Raw genomic sequence first — 18,617 nt, forward strand, 5'->3', positions numbered from 1 at the left:
GATTGAATCTGGGTCCCCACACTGCATCTAGTTGTCCTATCTCCTTAGCCCCCTCCGGTGTGTGACAGTTCCTCAGTCTTTCTGTATCTCTCCTGAACTCCATACTTTTAAAGCCCTGGTCAGTTACTTGGCAGAATGTCTCTTGATTTGGATTTGTCTCATGTTTTCTCATGCTTAGGTTGACGTCATATATTTTTGGAGACACTCTACCACCAAAGTGCTGTGCCTTCTCAGTGAATCGTTACCAGGAGAACACGATGTCTTTTTGTCTCTTTATTGGTGACGTTAGCCGTGTCACCTGATTATGGCAGTGCCTGCTGGGTTTCCACCTATTAAGTTACTACTTACTTTCCTTTTTGTAATTAATAAATATCTTGGGGAAGATATTTGAGACCAGACAAATATCCAGTTTTTTCCTCAAACTGGTTTTTTCCTCCACTGATTTTAGCATCCTTCGGAGGATCTTGCTACAACAAGTATTACTGTGGTGTTTGTCAAATGGTAATTTTCTATTTTGCTCTTTCCTTCTACATTAACTGGAATTCTTCTAAATGGAAGAACTGTCCCTTCTCTGCCATTTATCTAGCTATCCGTCCGTCCATCCATCCATCCATTTATATCATTATGGATCTATAGATATTTTTTTTATTCTGTGGGTTACAAAACTATCGTTATTTATATTGTTGTTCAGAATGTACCAGCTGGTCTCAAGTTTTAAATTATACAAATGAAACATTTTCTCATTCTAAAAGTTTCAAACAAAACAAAGCAAAGCCCCCTTCTCTTTTTAACCTTCATTCTACGTGCAGGTAACTACCAGTTAGGCAAGTACCCTCTCGTCCTTTGCTAATCCTATTTTTTGTTTTGTAAGCATAAATGGGATCAGAGAATATCTTTTGTGCCTTGCTTTTTTTTCCCCCCACTTTGCACTATGTCTTAGAGCAGTGCTAAGAGCAGTGCTAAGAGCAGCTTCCCTGCCAAACCCCCAGTAAGGGGGCTTTTATTTCCACGTTAAACAAAAAAATTTCTGAGCTGCTGCCTTGAGTCCCAGAGGCCCTTTGGGGGATGGGCACAGCTCAGTGGGTGCAGGAAGAGCTGTGGGTGCCAGCTGGGTCTGCTGAGCAGCCCCATGTTCGCTGGAACATGCCTGGGCAAAGGGGAGGAGGACATGTGGGGAAGCCTGGGCACGCCAGCCTGGACCAGCAGCTGGGACTCCATGCCCCTGGCAGCCTCCCTCCCTCTCGTCTTTCAGAAACACACACATTTGTAGATAAAATGGTGCGATGTTGGAAATTGGCTTCAATTATTTCCTAATTTCACTCTTTCATCTCCCCCATGCTTCCTGATGCACGAGTGTGAGCATCTTTCTGGGATCCCATGTACACGGGGGCTGCTACACGGAAGGATCAGACATCTGATACTTTAATAGATATTGCCAGTTGCCCTTTAGGAAGGTCCTACCAACATGTATAAGAACGGAGGAGCAGTCATCCCCCAACACCTCACACAGGGATATTAGTAATCTTTTAAATGTTTGCCAAGTTGATGAATAAAAATCATACATTGTTTTCCTTTGCAATCCTCGGACTCCCAGTCAAGCCAAGTGTCTTTGGTTGCCCTTTTGTATTAATTCCCTCTTCAGAGAACCACAGGGTAAACAGTGCTATGAGCAGAGATTCTAGGGCTGCTGGGCCTGGGTTTGAGCCCTGACTCCCCTACTTACTAGCTGTGTGACCCTTGGGTAGGTTACTTGACTTCGCCTCCATTCCTTCACCTGTGTAGTGGGGTCACGACAATGCCAACACCACAGACTTGTTATGGCAATAAAGGAGCTAACATTTGTTAGGTGCTTAAAGCGAAAAACCTGACCTACATCTGCATTTATTTCCTAAGGAAAAATTCTTAAACGTTTAAGGCTTTTGATACATGCTGCTAAATGTATTTGCCAGACAATATATTTAACTTGTTTACTCTTTGCCTTCCCCTAGGAGGAATGTCTGTTTTTTCCAAAATCTCTACAGGGAACATGTATTTCCTTTATAATCAGAAAGTGGAAGCTAAAGAGAGAGAAAAGATCCAGTTCAAATACTCTTCATTCATGAAGCCTGGCCTGGTGAGCCCATCCTCTGTGACCACGCCCAGTGTCACACGATTACTCATCTGCAGCTCTGTCCCTGAGCTCCTTGCATGCAGGTCCTGAGTCTGATTCATTTGCATGTGCAGTGTCCATAGGAGCTGATACGCCCAGTCCCATCAACGCTTGGGACTGGATGGATTCCACCACATGTTCACCAACGGAGGTCACCAGCCCTCCACTGGGAAGCCTATTTATAGCTCTGCTCCTCACCTGCCACATGAACTTCTATCCCTGACACTCTCTGATCCCTCATTCAGGACCCACTGGGGACCTAGGCAATGCTGGTATTAAAAAAGGGGGAAAAACCCTGCCCGAGAATCTTGCTAAGCAGATGGACATATTACAAACATGTATGAAAACCTGACACTGACGCACCTGTAATTGAGAGTGTGTGGCCTGTGCCATGTGCTAATCTTAGGGTTCGGTATTATTATTGTCACCCTCTTGAGCAAATAAGGAATGGGAGGCTTAGAAAGGCGAAGCGGCCACGGGCAACAGAGAGGAAGTTAGCAGAGCCAGGACTCACAGGCAGGTGGTTCTAACCTCAGAATCTAGGCCACGACGCCTGAGACAATCGGGAATGTCCTGGAGGGGAATAGGCAGGACATGTCAAGTACCACAGGAACTCAGACTCAGAGAAAGGACACTGTGCTGTAGGCCCCCACACGCAGCAGGGCTGGGGAGAGCCGGAATAGGAGAGAGCTGGGAGCAGCCGGGCACAAATGCGGGAGCCCCATGGTGAGAGGTGAGAGGTGAGAGGTGAGAGGTGAGAGGTGACGGAGACGTGCCCATGTGTGTGAGTGTGTGCTCACCGAGGGCCTGGCTAACAAGCCTCCCGTGGCTCTGGCCCAGGTGTGTTGTGTTGTGGGACACAGCAACACAGACTGAGTCAGGTAGGGGGATACTAGGTGCGGGCGACCAGGCAGGAGGCTCCTGCCTTTGCCAGGCGGACCCGGGCTGGAAGAGCAGAAGAGAGTAACAGTAAGAGTAAGCGGGAGAGGCTGGGTAGACCTGTCGACTGACTAGCCAGATCATCACTCTTGGCCTGCTGGCACCTTCTCCTGGCACCTTGGTAAAGTGCTGGTTAGTTACAAGTGGAGCAGGTCTGAAGTGGATGTGGAGCCCCCAAATTAGCTGTTGCCATGTCTGGGAACGACTATAAAGTGAGCTTTGTGTTTGCTGAAATGCTGTTTATGAGGCAGTAAAATTTGGAGCCAAGCTGCCTGCATGTATCTTGGTTTAGGATAAGATTCTCCTGTGCCGGGAGCTGTTTCACGAAAGCTAAGGAAAACTACCTAAAAAGTTAAATAAATATGCTGCATTGGCCAGGAATGGAACCTGGGCCTCCTGGGTAGCAGGCGAGAATTCTACCCCTGAACCATCAATGCTCCAGCTGAATTTTAGCAGCTGCTACAACTGACAGAATGAAGTGGTTCCTTTCCAGAGGGCTTCACTTGCCACGTAAGCAGAAACAGTGGGGCAGGGGCTGCTGGGTTCCACTTTGGGGGAAGAGGCATTAACTTTTCTTTTCTGTTTTAATTGAGATATAATTTATGTAACATAAAATTTCCTGACACAAAGCTTACCATTTTAAAGTGTACAACTGGGTGATTTCCCCCCTATATTCACAAAGTTGTACAAACATCACCACTGTTTAATGCCAGAACATTTTCATCGTCCCCAAAAGAAAGACACCCCCAGGTATCTGTTAGCAGTCAGTCCCAATTTCCCTTTCCCTTCAGCTCAGCAACCATTATTCTACTTTCTAACTCTAAGGATTAAGAGGCACTAACTTTTCATCTCAGTATAAAATATTTCAAACTTCTGCATGTTGTTACTAATCAAGCCAAAAACAAACAAAGCAAAACAACCCCGGCCCCAAAAAAACCCTGTCACCCAAGCAAAAAAAGGATGCAGAATTATGTAAGTTGTATGATCTGCAAAATGGAAAAAATATGCCAAAATTATAATACTGATTGCTGCATGATGAAAATAGTCTTGCTTCTTTATATTTTTCTCTACTTTCCAAATTTTCTAAAATGAGAATAAAAAAAAATGAAAAAATAGTAAAATAAAATATTTATACATAAGTGAAAGTTCACAAAATATGTCTATGCCCGAGATTTTTCTAGGATCTTTCAGTAAGAAAGATCCTGACTTTGGAGGCCTCCACTAACTTATCTCCCCAACTTTTCTTTTTCAAGTTGTTGCCAAAAAGTTTCCAGCTGCTGCATTGGCCGGGAATCGAACCCGGGCCTCCCGCGTGGCAGGCGAGAATTCTACCACTGAACCACCAATGCTCCAGCTGGGTGCTACTCTGCCTCCAGCTGTTTTGCTGCTCTGGCTCACACTGGCATGGCACAACTGTAACTTGACACCTGAAACAATCCAGCACGCCAAACCTTGGGAGGGGGCCCATGAGGCACACGTGCCTGAGATTCTGCTCAGATGTTCAAAAGGGAAGCCCAAGAACAGCAATGGGAGAAAATGCTTTAGAAATTCTTTCAACTCTTGGGGGAAGGTTTCAAACCGACGCCTGTTAGCCTAAAAGATTTGAGCAGGTTCTGTATCAATTTACTCTCTGGCTGACTCTGCAAAGGAGAACATCACCCCAAAGTTGATCAGTGACATCCCAGTGAGGATAGAGACCCAAGCGATTAAAAAAAAGTCAAGAGTTCTAGATAACAGTTAGAAAGTCCAACTCCAGACTCCAATTGGCATAAGAGTGTTTTTCTTCATGGTATACAGATACATAAGACAATAATGTTAAAGGAGTCTGAAAGGAGAGCAGAGCCAAACCATTTTGTAAAGACACTAGAATTTCTGACAGTAGCATTCCCAAGGGCTGAATAAACTCACTGGAGCTTTCTTAACCCTCCTGTCTGAGAATGGCTGGCATAGTAAAGGCAGCCAGCTTCTGGGTGGCTGGATGTCGGTGGCCAAGTTTCCTGTGAAGGCTGCAGTTTGTACTCCTGCGACGCTCCAAAGCTTCCTATACTGAAACAACTATTTCCTGTAGCTGAGCCCAGAAAAAAACTAAGGAGTCAGCATCTTTGAGGCAGTAAGGGTTAGGAGCATAGGTTCTGGAGACAGGCTGCCAGGGTTCAAATCCCAACTCTGCCACTTAGTAGTTGCCAGAGCCTGGTAGTGCTTACCTCTCTTCCCTGCGCCCATCTGTAGAATGGGGACAATAGCAGTTCCTATCTTATTGGGTTGTCACCAGAATTAAATTAACTAACATGTGGAAAGTAGTCCTGGCTGGTTAGTGAGGTCCCAAGTCAAGTCAACCATGACCTCTGGTTCCCAGGGGTCCTCTCTGGAGGTGAGAGCTGACGGGCGGGAGGCAGAGCCTACTCACCACTGCCTGTCCCCTCCTGCTTTGCCGGAGAGTCGTCAGGGTTAGGCTCTGCCAGCTTCTGCACCACTGGCTTCAGCTCGTCAGGTTCGTCGTCCTCAGTGGTGACCAGCTTCATCAGGCTCTGGTTGCACACGCTGGCCACCTCCTTGATGCCTACGTCCTGATGTAAGGAGCAGCCCCACACAGGGGTCCTCTCTAAACCCAAGGTCACTGGCATCGGTCAGGTGCCTGGTCCTCTACCCAAGTTTGTATCAGGCAGACAGGCAGTCTGAACCAAGTCCCCGAGTCCTCGTCCTCCTGCCACACTGGTGTCCCCTCAAGATGCTCCTGTGCCTTCTTGTAGGGCCCCTTCCTTGTGGACCTCCCACCCACAGGATGTCCCCCACCCAAGGTGGGGCAGTGTGAACTCAGGGGATTGGAACTGTGGGACCCTGGAGAGCCGCACCAGGTCTGCAAGTAACCAGGTGAGGTTTGGGGACAGCGGCATTAGCTCCGTGTCCCTGGTGCTGTCCTGATCCTCACTGTCCGTGTTCAGCTCCACCTCTTGCTCCCCTGATGCCAGGGCCTATCTGGAGGTGTGATGGGTCCTAAGGGAGCCCCATCCTCATTCCAGGGTCCCCCAGCTGCACAGTCCCACTTGGGGCTGCTCTCGTTCTTTTCTCCAGTGAAGGATACTTTTCTTGCGGTCATCGTAGGCCAGGCAGGGCAGGACTGCAGTCAGGATCCCAGAGGAATAGGGCAGCATCACCCGGCCGGCCAGCTGGATAAACTCGCGCATCCAGCACATGGCTGTCAGCTGGATCAGGTCGTCTGCAAGAGGAGCGGTGGGTTCTAGGAGGGTCAGCATGAGCATGATGTTCCCTCCCACAGGAAGGCACTGGAGGAGGGGCCCGAGGGCTTGCACTGCTTCTGGCCTCATCTATACTCTCGCCCTTGCTTTCTGCCTACCAAAGGTACATACAGTCCCAGGTTGGAACGGAAGAACAAGCTATGTCAGGTTGTAGAGCAGCCATGATTCACTACCCCTCCCTGTATCCATGCCCCCCTAATGGGGCTCTGCAGCTCCTCTCATCATATGGCTGGGGTGGAGTCCATTTCCCAGCTCCTTGACCCTGGGTTGGCCTCGCCACTTTGACCCACAGAAGGTGCTAGAAGTGATGGTGTGTCTGGTTCCAGCCGAGGCCTACCATGTCTTTTGGGACCTCGCTGATACCACATGAATGTACCTGGGCTGGCCTGCGGGATGATGAGACACATGGACCAATGGTCTCTGATGCCCCCGGTGACAGCCAGCCAACTGCCAGACATGAGTGAGACCACCCCAGACCACTCAGCCTCTGGGGACCCTCTAGCTGACTGCAGGTGCATGATCAAGCCCAGCCCAGCCTGGCGCAGGGGAGCAGAACCACCCAGTGGACTCACAGACTCATGACCAATAACAGGTGACTACTGTGTTAAGCAACCATGTTTTGTGGTGGTTTGATACGCAAAGAAGCTGATGGATACACAATTCTAACCTCCAAGCATTTCATTCACAGCGCTAATGCCAAGCTTGCCACCAAGAGTCTGCAGACCTTACCCCCCTCCAGGGTCAGACCAGGTGAACAGGCCTCCATGTTAACAAAGAACCCGAATCTCTTTCACACAAGGACCCACCACTCCACTGCTCCGGGATCCAGTGCCACACTGGTTCACACTCCTACCAGGCCCCTTCCGGAGATAGTGAGAGAGAAAGGTGCTTGTGAGGAGAGGGCAGTGGCCACAGGGCCTTCACACACTCACCTGTGGTCTGGCAGTGGATTACCAGGATGTTTGCCATCTCAGCAAACTTAACACTGGAGGGGTTCTTCTTAATTTCTTTCAAGAATTCTCCAAGGACCACCTCACACCTGCCAATGAGGAGGAGAGGGGAAATAGCATATGCCAGCCAGGGCTCAAGGAGCCGCCACCAGTGTGCCCATTTCTTCTCCGGGGCAGCAACCCAGAGTGAGCCACACTTTGAACTTGTCAAATGTATGTTTTTCAGAGGCTGGGGGTTGATGAGCTCTTAGCTGCTCACAGTGAGAAGCACGTGAGCAGGAAGAAAAGGGGAACTTCTTGTTCACCTGCTGCTGCCTGTTGGTGTGTGGGGGGTGCACTAATGGACCCCGGACAGCGGCAGCTGCCTGCCCCCTCCCCTCCACTCACATTTTCCGAATCTCTTTGCCATTGTCACCCAGGATCTGGAAAAGTCCATCCAGGATCTCCGGCAAATAATCTAGCAGATTAATGTCTGGCACGGACTCCAGAACCAGGATCTGACCCAGAGAAAGAAACCAGGAGAGAGAGTTACACCAGCCCGAGATCCTTCATCTCCTCCCCATCCTCTGGGCCTGGGCAGTGAGAAGGGGGACCTGCTGAGGCAGCATTTCATGGCCCTGCAGGTGTCCCATGGTGGAGAGGGTGCTAGCACCTAGAGCTTTTGTTAACAGTGCAGGGAAGTAGTAACTTTACTGCAAGGACATTCAGATGTCACGAGGAGAAGGGAGTACATGGGAAAGGACAGACAAGGCTAGAAGAGGTGTGACTGCCCGAAGTAGCACTACTGGCTTCAAAGGGGAATCAGGGTTTCCCAGGAAAAGGAAGAATTGTATCCTTATCAGGACGATGGGCTTTGAACACAAGTGTTTTTGGATTACTTGGTGTCATTGGCTATTCGAGGGTAACAATGAGGCTTCTCGGCAGCCATCAGACTTGCCCAGGGTATGCTAGAGAGATGTGACTAAACCAGAGGCTCTCATGGCTGCAGAAAGTGTTGTGGCGCCAGCCCTTACCCAGGAGATGATGAACTGCCGGGCGTACTGGTTGTTGGAGTAAATCCTCTCCCGTAACAAGGGGATGAAGCCCACCAGATCGAACTTGTTACTCTCTGTCACGATGTCCTGTGGATCAGAGGTATGTAAGCTGCTGAGTGACAGCCAGAGACCAGGGGCTGCCTGACCTGGCCGAAGTACTGGCACAGGAGTCAGGTGGCCACAGAGGAAAATGGAAGAGCCTGGGCCAGGCAGCAGAGGTACCCAGAGCACCCGCTGTCTCCCAGGCAAAAGGACAAATAAAAACGATGCATTAAAAGCAGAAATAAAAATCAAGGAACTAATGAAATGGGAAACCCTGCATCTCTGTGGTCTAGATAGAATGCCCTTGTGAGTTTAGCATAAGCAGTCCCATCACTGGGGGCAGGGTGGTGTGGGAGGTCACGGGCAATATCCTTTGCCCTGGGTGAGGCTGGCACAGGGGATGTATATGGGTTAGAGAATGGTTCTGCATTTTGATTGCACTGGTGACATAACTCTATACACTTACCATAGAAGTGTACACCAAAGGGTTAATTTTACTGTATGTAAATGAAAAAGTTTAAAGAGACTAGGAAGAATGTCCCCGATGATAGAATTTAAAAGCTGTCCAGACAGATGCAAGAAATCGATTATAAAAAGAAAAGTGGGGACCAAGTACAAATACCTTTAAAAGGCGGTCTAGGAGCTCAGATCCACTTTTCACATTGGGGTCTGGGTCAGCAGCCAACTATGAGACACAGAGAGGGAGAGAGATGGCCATGGTCAAGATGTAGGACAAGGAACATGAGAATACTGAAAACCCACAGCCAAGACCCTGGTGAAGCTTGGAACATTGAATGGGCATCTCCTTCAGTGAATAAATCAAAGGAAGGCAGGGGAAGTGGGGATGGACAAACTGGGACCCTGGCTAAGGAACCGAGATGTGATGGACTTTCCGTCTGGTCAGGGACCTCTGGGACTTCCTGGGGGCCCCGTGACCCGCTGCCACTGGGTCAGGTAGTTGCTTCCCATTGGCTTTCCTCAGGGGTTTCCAATCTTAAAATGCTGGGCCCTCTCTGCACTCCTGGAGGAGGGGCCCAAGGCAGCTGCGAGGCTGAAAGCACTGACAATCAGCAGGGCAGCAGAGCTTCGGGCTGCTCGGCGCCCGGGAGGGGAGATCCACGAAGCTGAGGGGGGCAGAAGGGACTCGAAAGCCTTTCCAAGTAGAGCTTTTTCTAGCACTTACAGACTAGTACTCTCCTCGCGGGGGAAATAGTCTATATGGCTTTATCATCTCCCCTTTCTAGAAGGGAGGTTAGTATGTTTCAAACTATCAGTTTTTTCCCTCCAATTTGTGGAGGGCTGATACTTCCATAAAATGCAATAAAATTAATAGAGAAATGGAAAAAACCAAAATGTAAATACAAGCCCGTTAAAAAAATATTATTAGATTAAACAAAGTGTCCTTGGCAGCCATCTATCTATCTGTTTATCTGTCTGCTCCGCCTGCATCTGGAAGAGGGACCCAAGCACTCAAGGTCCTGGAAGGTCAAGTTAGGTGGGTAGAGGGAGCTCCGCCCAGCGAGTGAGGTGCATCACCTTGCTCAGCCCGCCAAAGAGCACGTTGAAGTGGGGCAGCACGGCGCCCCGGGCCACCTTGACGATGTTGTAGAGAGCCTCGCAGGCGTAGTAGCGCAGCCTGCTGTCTGCGTCATTGAAGCAGGTCAGCACCGGCTCGATCAACTCCTTCAGGTAGAGCCCCGAGTCCTGTGGTGCGGCAGGAGGAAAAACAGCTCAAAGGAGGCCAGCTCCCAGCCCCGTGCCAGCTGACATCCCAGCTCCCTTGGGGATGCGCAGGCTTTGGTGTGGGGTTGGCCTCCCAGGACAGGGGCCATGCCAGGGGACAAGACTGCAAGACCTCGCTGCTTTAGGTGTGGAGAGAGCGGCAATAAAACACAGGTACGCAATACTCTGCTGGGTGTCAGGTCCGAGTCAAGGCCATCGCTGGCGTGGCTGTCTCTGCAGGAGAAAAGCCCACCTTGCCCAGTGCGATGGAGCAGGCGGCCAGGCCGATGAGGCCCCCTTTCCGGCTGTGGGGGTGCTGAGACAGGGCAAACTCCTGAGACAGGGTCTGGATCACATGCTTGATTTGCATGGTGTTGTTCTGGGCCACGAACTCCCGCACCAACCTGGAGAGAGAGGGGAGAGGGGCTGCAGGACCAGTGCAATCAGACTACCCCTGCTGCTGGCTCCAGGGCCTGGGGCTGGGAGCAGGGAGGGAGATGACTTGTTTAGAAAGAGGAGTTGGGATCAGGCATCTCACGGTAGGCCTTTCCCAGTTCTGCGGCCGATGGGGAGGCGCTGGCTGGGTTACGGTTCTTTCCCTATTCTGGGTCTCAGTTTCCCTTTGTGTACAATGGAATGAGGAACTCACTTCTGGGAATCTAACAGAATGCAAACGAATGTCCTGTTGAGGAACAAAAACTACAATGCATTATGAGTTGATCAACCTTCTTTATTCAACACTTGCTCAACCTTCCATTCAGGAACCCAAGAGGTTCTCTGGGTCTGTGTCATTACTTCCAGGGACGGTGTTGAATCAGGCCCCAGTTCAATGGGCAAGATCCACACCCAATAAGTATGTAATTGTAGCAACAAGATGCAAGTGACACCACAGAAGCCAGAAAAATGCCACAGGCTAATCTCCTTGGGCTGACTGGGAAGTGCCCTTTCAGTCAGAGCTTAAAAAGAACAGGCATTTTTCAGATAAAGAAAAAGGAAGGCAGGGCACGGCCTCTCAGGCACAGAGACGAGCCTGGCCAAAGGCAGGACCTCTGAAAAACCATGGTGTATTTACGGAAGGAGAGGAGTCTGGGTGTGGAAGAAGTGGCTAGAGACAAAGAAAAACTGCGGTGAAAGTTTCTCAGCAATAGGGTGACAGGCTCAGACCTTCTTAATTAGGTGCTTCTGGTGGCAGCCTGGAGAGGCTGGGCTGCGGGTGGGGGGGCTGATTTGACAGAAGGAGACTGAAAACCCCCCAGAGGAGAACACCACAGCTCTCACAGTCGGGAAGAAGGGCCTGCAGTATGGCTGAGGTCATGGGAAAGAGCAGGGAGCGACTGTTAAACAGAAAAGCATTGGAAACCCATTAAAATGGGATAGGACAGGAAGTGTAGGTACACCTCTGAGGTGTGTACCTGGGGAGAACGGCCATCTGAGGGAGGCCGCGTCTGGGACCATCCTTGGGATGCTGCCACAGCATGCCCAGCCTGGATTGGAGAGCAGAGGGCGGCCCGGTTCTGTCAGGGACCAGTCTCTGTTTTCAGAGTCCATGGGACACAAAGGCCGAGACACTCGGCCTCTCAGAAAGAGCGTTTTAAGAAGCTCTGAAATGGATGAGGAGGGGGAGACCAAGCCATCACCCAGGAGTGAGGGACTGGTACCTGTGGAGGATGTTGAGGGCAGTCTAGAGATGAGGGGCTTTTCAAAGCAGCTGTCTAGACTCACTGTCTAACTGCTTTGCATCCACGATGGCAGGTACACTGCTTACCTATTGCATAAATAGGGGTTTCAAGTGGGCTTGAAGAATTTTAAGGACAGTCAAGTCCACAAGGAATCAATCAGTCTGTGTGGTTCCAGCTCAGTGTCAGGAACCTGCTAGTAATTAGAGCTGTTCAAACATAAATGTGCTGTCCTATGAGGCAGGATAAAGATTTCATACAGCAAGCCATATGGGGCAGCCATTCTGTTCCAGCACTGCGCAAACAGGTGAACAAAATGGGCCCAGCTCCTGAGCTGGCAGATGTAGGAGAAAAGATGGGTATTTCAGGAACGGGCTGTATGCCTGTAAGATGCCTTAACCTTTGATCTTTATAGGATGAGATTCCACCAAGCCTGCCCCAGGGGGCTGAGGGCTATGGATGAACCAAGTGCCTCTGGGTGGAAGGTCCACAGGCCCCCACTCCCAAGGTAGCATAATAAGGCCAAGTAAGGATGGTTCTATATAAACCAGTCTAGTTTCCCAAACTGGACAAACCAGCTAGGTGAGGCTGTCATCTGCCAGGGCTCCTCTTTGAGTATGGATAGATACAGCCCCTTGAGAAAAGCCCTGCAGATGTGTCAGCACACAGCTGGCGCATTGGTGGTTCAGTGGTAGAATTCTCGCCTGCCACGCGGGAGGCCCGGGTTCGATTCCCGGCCAATGCAATGCTGGTCTTTTGCTTTATTTTTCTGGCAGACTTCCTCCTCACACAGAGATGCTGCTGGAGGAGCTATCCTGCTGCTGGCCTGCAGCAGCCACGGGTGCTGTGAATTTCTAACCACGATTTCCTGCTCCATGAACGCAGGAACAGCAGCTGGGTTCTCCAGAGAGGCATTAATGGCTGCTGGGACCAAGGCCTTCACGCCCTTCACCAGTGCGGGCACTCCTGCTGTGCCCCTCATCCTTGCCCAATCTCCAGCAAGAAGCTGGGGTGAAATCTGAGAACTGTAAAACAGCTCAACACACATGAACATGGAAAGGGAGGACCCACACATCAGAGGGGAGAGAGGCACCCCAAGCTTCAAAGTGCTTTCTGCTACTGAGAAGGACTTGAGCTCTAGTTTCTGTCCTGAGCTCTGAAGGCCAATCAAGTCCACACACATTCTTCTGCCTCCTGCCTTCTCCCTCCAGCTCTGGAACAGAAGCTTTCTGTTCTTGCAATTATGCTGATGTGGCAGCTTTAGAGCCTGGCCTTATATTTTAAAGCAGCATATACAAGGAGGCTCAGGACTGGGGTTAAAGGCAGGTGCTCACACAGCTGCTGACAGCTGGAGCATTGGTGGTTCAGTGGTAGAATTCTCGCCTGCCACGCGGGAGGCCCGGGTTCGATTCCCGGCCAATGCAGCAGCTAGAAACTTTTTTAATCCTGAAAGATTGATTGGATGAAGATTTCACATTGCCTAACGAATTTGTGAACAGTCTGAGAACTTAGGATGACTTGTTTCTAGCTTGCATTTAAAATACCTCTGATGAAATATACTCAAGTTTCTTGAATTCCATAAGGATCTAGAACCTGTGTCTCCGTATTCCTGAGGAGTCCAGGATGGGGGTATTATCAAAGCCACTGAAAGCAACTGTGCTTCTCACTCCTGCCCAGACAACCTGTCCTGCGACTGGCTGTCAACAGCACTCCCGGGGAAGCCAGACCACGTTTCTGCTCAGTACAGGTTAGAGCAGCACCACGAGTGGGAGGAAGGACATCCAGGAGGCTTCAGCGGGGGATCCAAAGAAGACCCAGCCCTGCCCGCCGCACAGGCCATCCTGGAACCACCTCCTTGCCTGTCTCCTTGTTTCAGGTTACAAACGGTCCCTGAGCTACTGGAAAGGGCACTCTTCCCCATGCTAGAGCCGGCTACGGGATGTATTCCCTGCCCGTGAGGGGCTCTCGGAGGGAATTGGGGGAGTGAAAGGGGGAGAGAAAACAAGAGGAAACATGAGGACTTTCATGCAAAGCAGAAAAAGAAAATCTCCGGTGAGAAGGGTGCAAGGTGAGGAGGGAGGAGGCAGGAAAGCACGACTAGTATCTCTGGTGGGGAGGGAATGGGGTGTGGCTTCATGAGGGTCAGCGTTTGAGGGTGGTTGTGAAGGATGAGCCGGTGTTCGCTCTGCAGCTGTTTGGGAAGAAGCTGCCCAGAGGGGGCTGCATGAACCAAGGCTCAGAGGACGGAGGGAGGCACTTGGTTTGGCAGTGAAGGATACAGTGCAGGAGAGGTGGGACGGGCTAGGGAAGCTGCTCCCAGTCATATGCTGGGCAAAGGGCCTGGCACTGAATTCTGGCCGCAGGAAGGAGGCACGGAAGGTACGAGGAAGCCGCACTGGGGGGTGGTATGGACCTGGATGGTGTTTAGGGAGCTCTGAAGACTGCGGTCTCACAGAGACACGAGAGTGAGGGTGGGAGGACCGGGGCTCTATGTCGGGGGCCGCGCACAAGAGCAGCAGGGTCTGGAAGGGACAGACGGGCAGGGGGTCTTATGTTCAGCTCTCGGGACCGTGCAGGCCCAGCGGCACCTTTCTCCTTTGCTCTACACCAGCTGGAAGGCCCCCCCACTCCGAGTCTTACCAGGCCTCAACTCAGGGCACCCCAGGCCACTAGAAAAAGGATGGCCCGTTCATGCCCTGAGGCCCCAGAACCCCACGTCTCTACTGCCTGCACCCTTGGACTTAGGGGCAGAAGCTTCACGTCCAGAAAACAAGACACTATGACAAAGAATGGCTCCCTGCGGAGGGGAGACGATGGGAACATGTTCTCACCCGTACCACCAGCTCAGAGCACCGCCCTGTGGCAACCCCTGGCACAGCAGCAAGAGCTGGCCCACGCATCAAGCTTACACTCCTTACCTGGCACTCAGGGCGACCTCCCCAGTGTCACTGCCCAGCTGCCCAGCATAACTTTCCACTCCCACGAGACCCGCCTGCTCCCTGGGCCTGGCTCACTGTCCTCCTCACACACTTGCCCTCGGCCCCGCACCCTATTAGCCTTCGGGGTCCAGCTCAAGTCCAAGACCGCTTCTCCTGACCATCCAGGAAGTGGTCACTCCTCTGAACACTGAAGGACCATGAGCCCTCGGGCCACACTGTCTCCTTGTTCATCTCCAGGTTGTGAGCCGCAGGTGGGGGGGTCTGGAGCTGAACTAGTTTTGAAGTTAATATTTGGCCCAGAAACTCACGCTCACAAATCCCTGGGACCTTCATCGACATAAAGGTCACAGGCATCACTGTTCTATGCACCAGAGGAGAGAATCTGCTTCTGTCTGGCTTCCTCTAAAAAGTGTTACAAACCCCGGTTCACACAGTTGCTCAGAGCCTTCACTTCCCACTGGTCAGAGATGTCGCAGGATAGCAGAAACACCCATTCCCCCCATGCTGGCCAACCCAAGCTCGTGACACCAAGCCAACATCTTGAAGTGCCACGCCGGGCACCCCCTCCCTGAAGGAAGGAACCAGACAGGGTAGGATGCACTTGGAATCATCATCAGCCAAAGGGGAACCTGGGGCCGCCATCTCAGCAACACAACCACAACTCACGGGACCTCTTGGCCTCTGGTGACACAGCGCAGGGACAATTACAGGCCACATGAAGACTGGTGAGTCCACTACTTGCTAAGCACACACTACACTAAGTATTTCAGTTAGTCCTTGGAATAACTATAACTACTATCATCTCATCTTCTAGATTTTAAACACAGCCTCCGGGAAACCAAGTCCCTTTCCTAAGGTCACAGAGGATCTGAAACCTTGACACGCTACAAAGCCTGTGCCCTTTCAGCTGTACGTCAGTTCCTCTCTCCCATCTTCTTAAACCACGTCAACAGCCCAGTGAACACACCCAATTACAGAGGGCCCTTCCCTTGGGTAGAAGCGAGGCCCCAAGTGAAACGCAGCCTTCCCTATACATTTCCCCACACTATTCAGTGTTCAGATAGCCCTGAAGCCTTCCTCCACCACACAGAGTACAGGTGAGGTGAGTACTTGAGGGGATGTTTTGAAATGAAGCTGTAGAGCTGGGCTTCTCCTATGAAGGCAGGAAATAGGTAACCATTTGCTGAGCACTTGCTATTAATATATGCCAGGTAATGTGCTGGGTGCTTTACATGCAGTACCTAAGTTAAACCTTCAAACCACTGAGTTAGTAGTCTAATACCCATTTTACAGATGGGGAGACTGAGGCTCAGCTATGTTTAGAAACACACATGGTCACACAACTTATAGATGGCAGGTGCAGAAATCAAACATAGGTTTTCCTGTCTCCAAGGTCTAAAATCTTACCCACTATGTTACACTATCCGCCTACTCAAATAGCAGAGCTACCAACTGTCGGATGCCTACTGGGTGCCAGGCACTTCACGTTTATTCTTTTATTTAACCCCAATCCCATTTCATGTGGTGAGGTCCAAATGTCCCAGCTAGTAGGTAGGTGGCAGAGCTTTTAGCCGCTGCACTCATGTTCCTATGCCTTCACAGGAGACACCCTTGGCCATCAGGTGGGGCTAATAATTCCAAAGACCTTATACTCTTTTGAGAGAAATAAGATAATGCATGCAATGTGCTCTGCATTGCACATGCCCATATAACAGTATCAGTGCAAACAAAGTCAGAATCAGAGACAAACTGTGGTGTTATCTACACCACACGTGGTCAGTTCATCCTCTAAATGTTACTGAGGACCTGCTGTGCTCCTGGCTCCAAAAAGGACAGAAAAAGAAAGATAAATCCAGAGCTGTGTTTATTCCTGTGTTATAAAACTTTTAGCATGGATTCGGGGCTGCTGCTTCCCCCCCCCCCCCCACCGCTGGCAAGTCCAATTATCCACCCCAGTTCTCTATGTAACATGCTATATTCAGATGGCATATCCAGGCAACAATTTCTCAAAGAGGATCTAGGTAAACATCTCCTCCATCTGCTGAGTGTTTAAGTAATTTGGTTTCCATTTGCTCACTAGTCTCAAATAACTGAACAAGTAAAGCAGAACATGTGTCTCTGAGGAAGGGTCAGAGACCTTCTGAAAAGGCCTAAGATTTAACTGACAAAATACACCCAGCATCCACTGGACATAATAATCAGTAGAAAAACCATAAAGGAGAAATGAGTCAGAGACAGCAGAAGGCATGTTTGGACCTCAGGTGACAATAACTGGCCACTTAATGAGTGTTTCCCTCACACTGTAACAAAACACTACAGGTATTCTTATTTTTTTAAATTGAGATATAGTTGGCACCATACATTGACTCTTTTAACTTGTACAATTCAGTCTTTGTTCACAAAGTTGTGCAACTATCCCCACAATCACTTTTAGAATGTTTTTATCACCCTAAAAAGAAATCCTGCACCCATTAGCTGTCACTCGCCATTTTCCCTACCCCGCCCCTAAGCCCTAGGCAACCCCTAATCTACTCTCTGTGGATTTGTCTATTCTAAACATTTGATATGAAATGGAATCATACAATACATTGCCTTTTGTGACTGACTTCTTTCATTTAGTGTAATGTTTCCAAGGTGCACTTGGAGGAGGAAACTGAGGCACAGGAAGTTAAACCAGAGTTCAAAAACTCAAATGCTTGCAGGGGTCAGGCAGGAGATACAAGTGAGAAGGCCAAGAGCCGTAAGACAGGCTGTGGTGAACTTGCCACACAGGAAGCAAACTGAGGCGTGTGCAGCCTGGCTGGGAAGGGGAGAGGGGAGGCCCCTAACTCCCCCTAGTCTGCTATATGGGAATGTGGGTCCCACAGAGCTACCATTGAGGAACTTCTCCATTTAAAATAGCCTGTGATCCAGGTCAAACCAAACAGTTCTGGTGGCAGGACACAGCCCCTGGCTGCCAGTCTGGGACCCCTGGATTAAGCAATGTGCTGAGCGTCCCACTGCTAATAAAGGGCTGAGCTGGCTGGAATTCTAACCCACACTCCAAAAACTGCCTTCAGTCACTTGGTAACACATAGTGTCTCCCCGCAGAGGTGGTAGGTTCCAACAAGCCAGGTCAAACTCAAAAGTTCAACCTGTATCTGACCAGAGCTCCAGGGATCCCTGCTCCCCAACACCCCATTCCCCAGCAGGTACAGACGAATGGACGCATGATTCAGGAGCTCCAATCCCACAAGCCCCCTCTTGGGCTTCAGTGTTCTCAAGGGGCACGGCCTGGTACCCACATTTGTGGGCTTTTGGAACTCAAAGCTCAGGAACACTAGGGACTTGGCACTAAGCCCATCGCTGGTTCCCATGAAGGGCATCATCTGTCCTAGCCTGCAGTGAGGGGGCACTGCCATCAGTGTGGGGCACAGCACTCCCAGCACCGCCACACTTACCAGAGTGCCTGCTGGCATTTCTCTCCCACACGAGACTCCCCTGGACAGCAGAGCCTGGGTTCTTAGCAAACTTTTCGTCAGGACTGTTTACACTATATTCCCTGAAACTGAGAGCCCACAAGACCTGAAAGAGCAATTCTAAAATCTAACCTAAGTGCTTTATCCTTTAGGAATCGTGTGGGCTTGTTAAAGTGAGGCTGCGGGGGATAAAAGCATTCTGGGACTGCGCACAACAGGCTCGCATATTTAGCCATCAGATCCTGGTCATGTAACACCTGGTCTTGAGATTCCAGAGTCCAGGAGTCCTTCAGCTGAGGCTCAGTCTTTCTGCATTTTTAGTGTCTGAGAGGTCAGTCATCAAGGTAAAACACCCTCCTCTTGTTGGAATTTTAATCCCTCATTGGAATACCATATGCAGTACTGACTGTCACCTGAACAGATGGACTCTAGAAAACTGAAAATGGCGCTT

At 50.3% G+C, this 18,617-nt stretch overlaps 1 protein-coding gene and 3 non-coding genes across 5 annotated transcripts in view; 2 read left to right on the plus strand and 2 right to left on the minus strand.

The window, feature by feature from the left end:
* Positions 1 to 18,617, minus strand: part of VAC14 (VAC14 component of PIKFYVE complex) — a 94,214-nt gene that overhangs the window by 71,105 nt on the left and 4,492 nt on the right. The window contains exons 2-9 of one of the 2 annotated variants that reach the window (XM_019757655.2): positions 10,347 to 10,497; positions 9,908 to 10,075; positions 8,994 to 9,056; positions 8,309 to 8,416; positions 7,683 to 7,792; positions 7,278 to 7,384; positions 6,171 to 6,305; positions 5,496 to 5,648 (exon numbers count right to left, since the gene is read on the minus strand). In XM_019757655.2, the coding sequence (XP_019613214.1) occupies positions 5,496 to 5,648; positions 6,171 to 6,305; positions 7,278 to 7,384; positions 7,683 to 7,792; positions 8,309 to 8,416; positions 8,994 to 9,056; positions 9,908 to 10,075; positions 10,347 to 10,497 (995 nt within the window). Of the gene's footprint in view, positions 1 to 5,495; positions 5,649 to 6,170; positions 6,306 to 7,277; positions 7,385 to 7,682; positions 7,793 to 8,308; positions 8,417 to 8,993; positions 9,057 to 9,907; positions 10,076 to 10,346; positions 10,520 to 18,617 lie in introns of both variants that reach the window. The other variant, XM_074314600.1, reaches the window with a different exon arrangement.
* TRNAG-GCC (transfer RNA glycine (anticodon GCC)) lies at positions 4,367 to 4,437 on the minus strand. The gene has a single exon. It is a non-coding gene; the product is annotated as a tRNA-Gly (tRNA).
* On the plus strand, positions 12,444 to 12,514 carry TRNAG-GCC (transfer RNA glycine (anticodon GCC)). Its single transcript has one exon. It is a non-coding gene; the product is annotated as a tRNA-Gly (tRNA).
* TRNAG-GCC (transfer RNA glycine (anticodon GCC)) lies at positions 13,123 to 13,193 on the plus strand. The gene has a single exon. It is a non-coding gene; the product is annotated as a tRNA-Gly (tRNA).

Source organism: Rhinolophus sinicus, linkage group LG11, assembly GCF_036562045.2.
Source record: "Rhinolophus sinicus isolate RSC01 linkage group LG11, ASM3656204v1, whole genome shotgun sequence".
In the NCBI taxonomy this organism is placed as follows: Eukaryota; Metazoa; Chordata; class Mammalia; order Chiroptera; family Rhinolophidae; genus Rhinolophus; species Rhinolophus sinicus.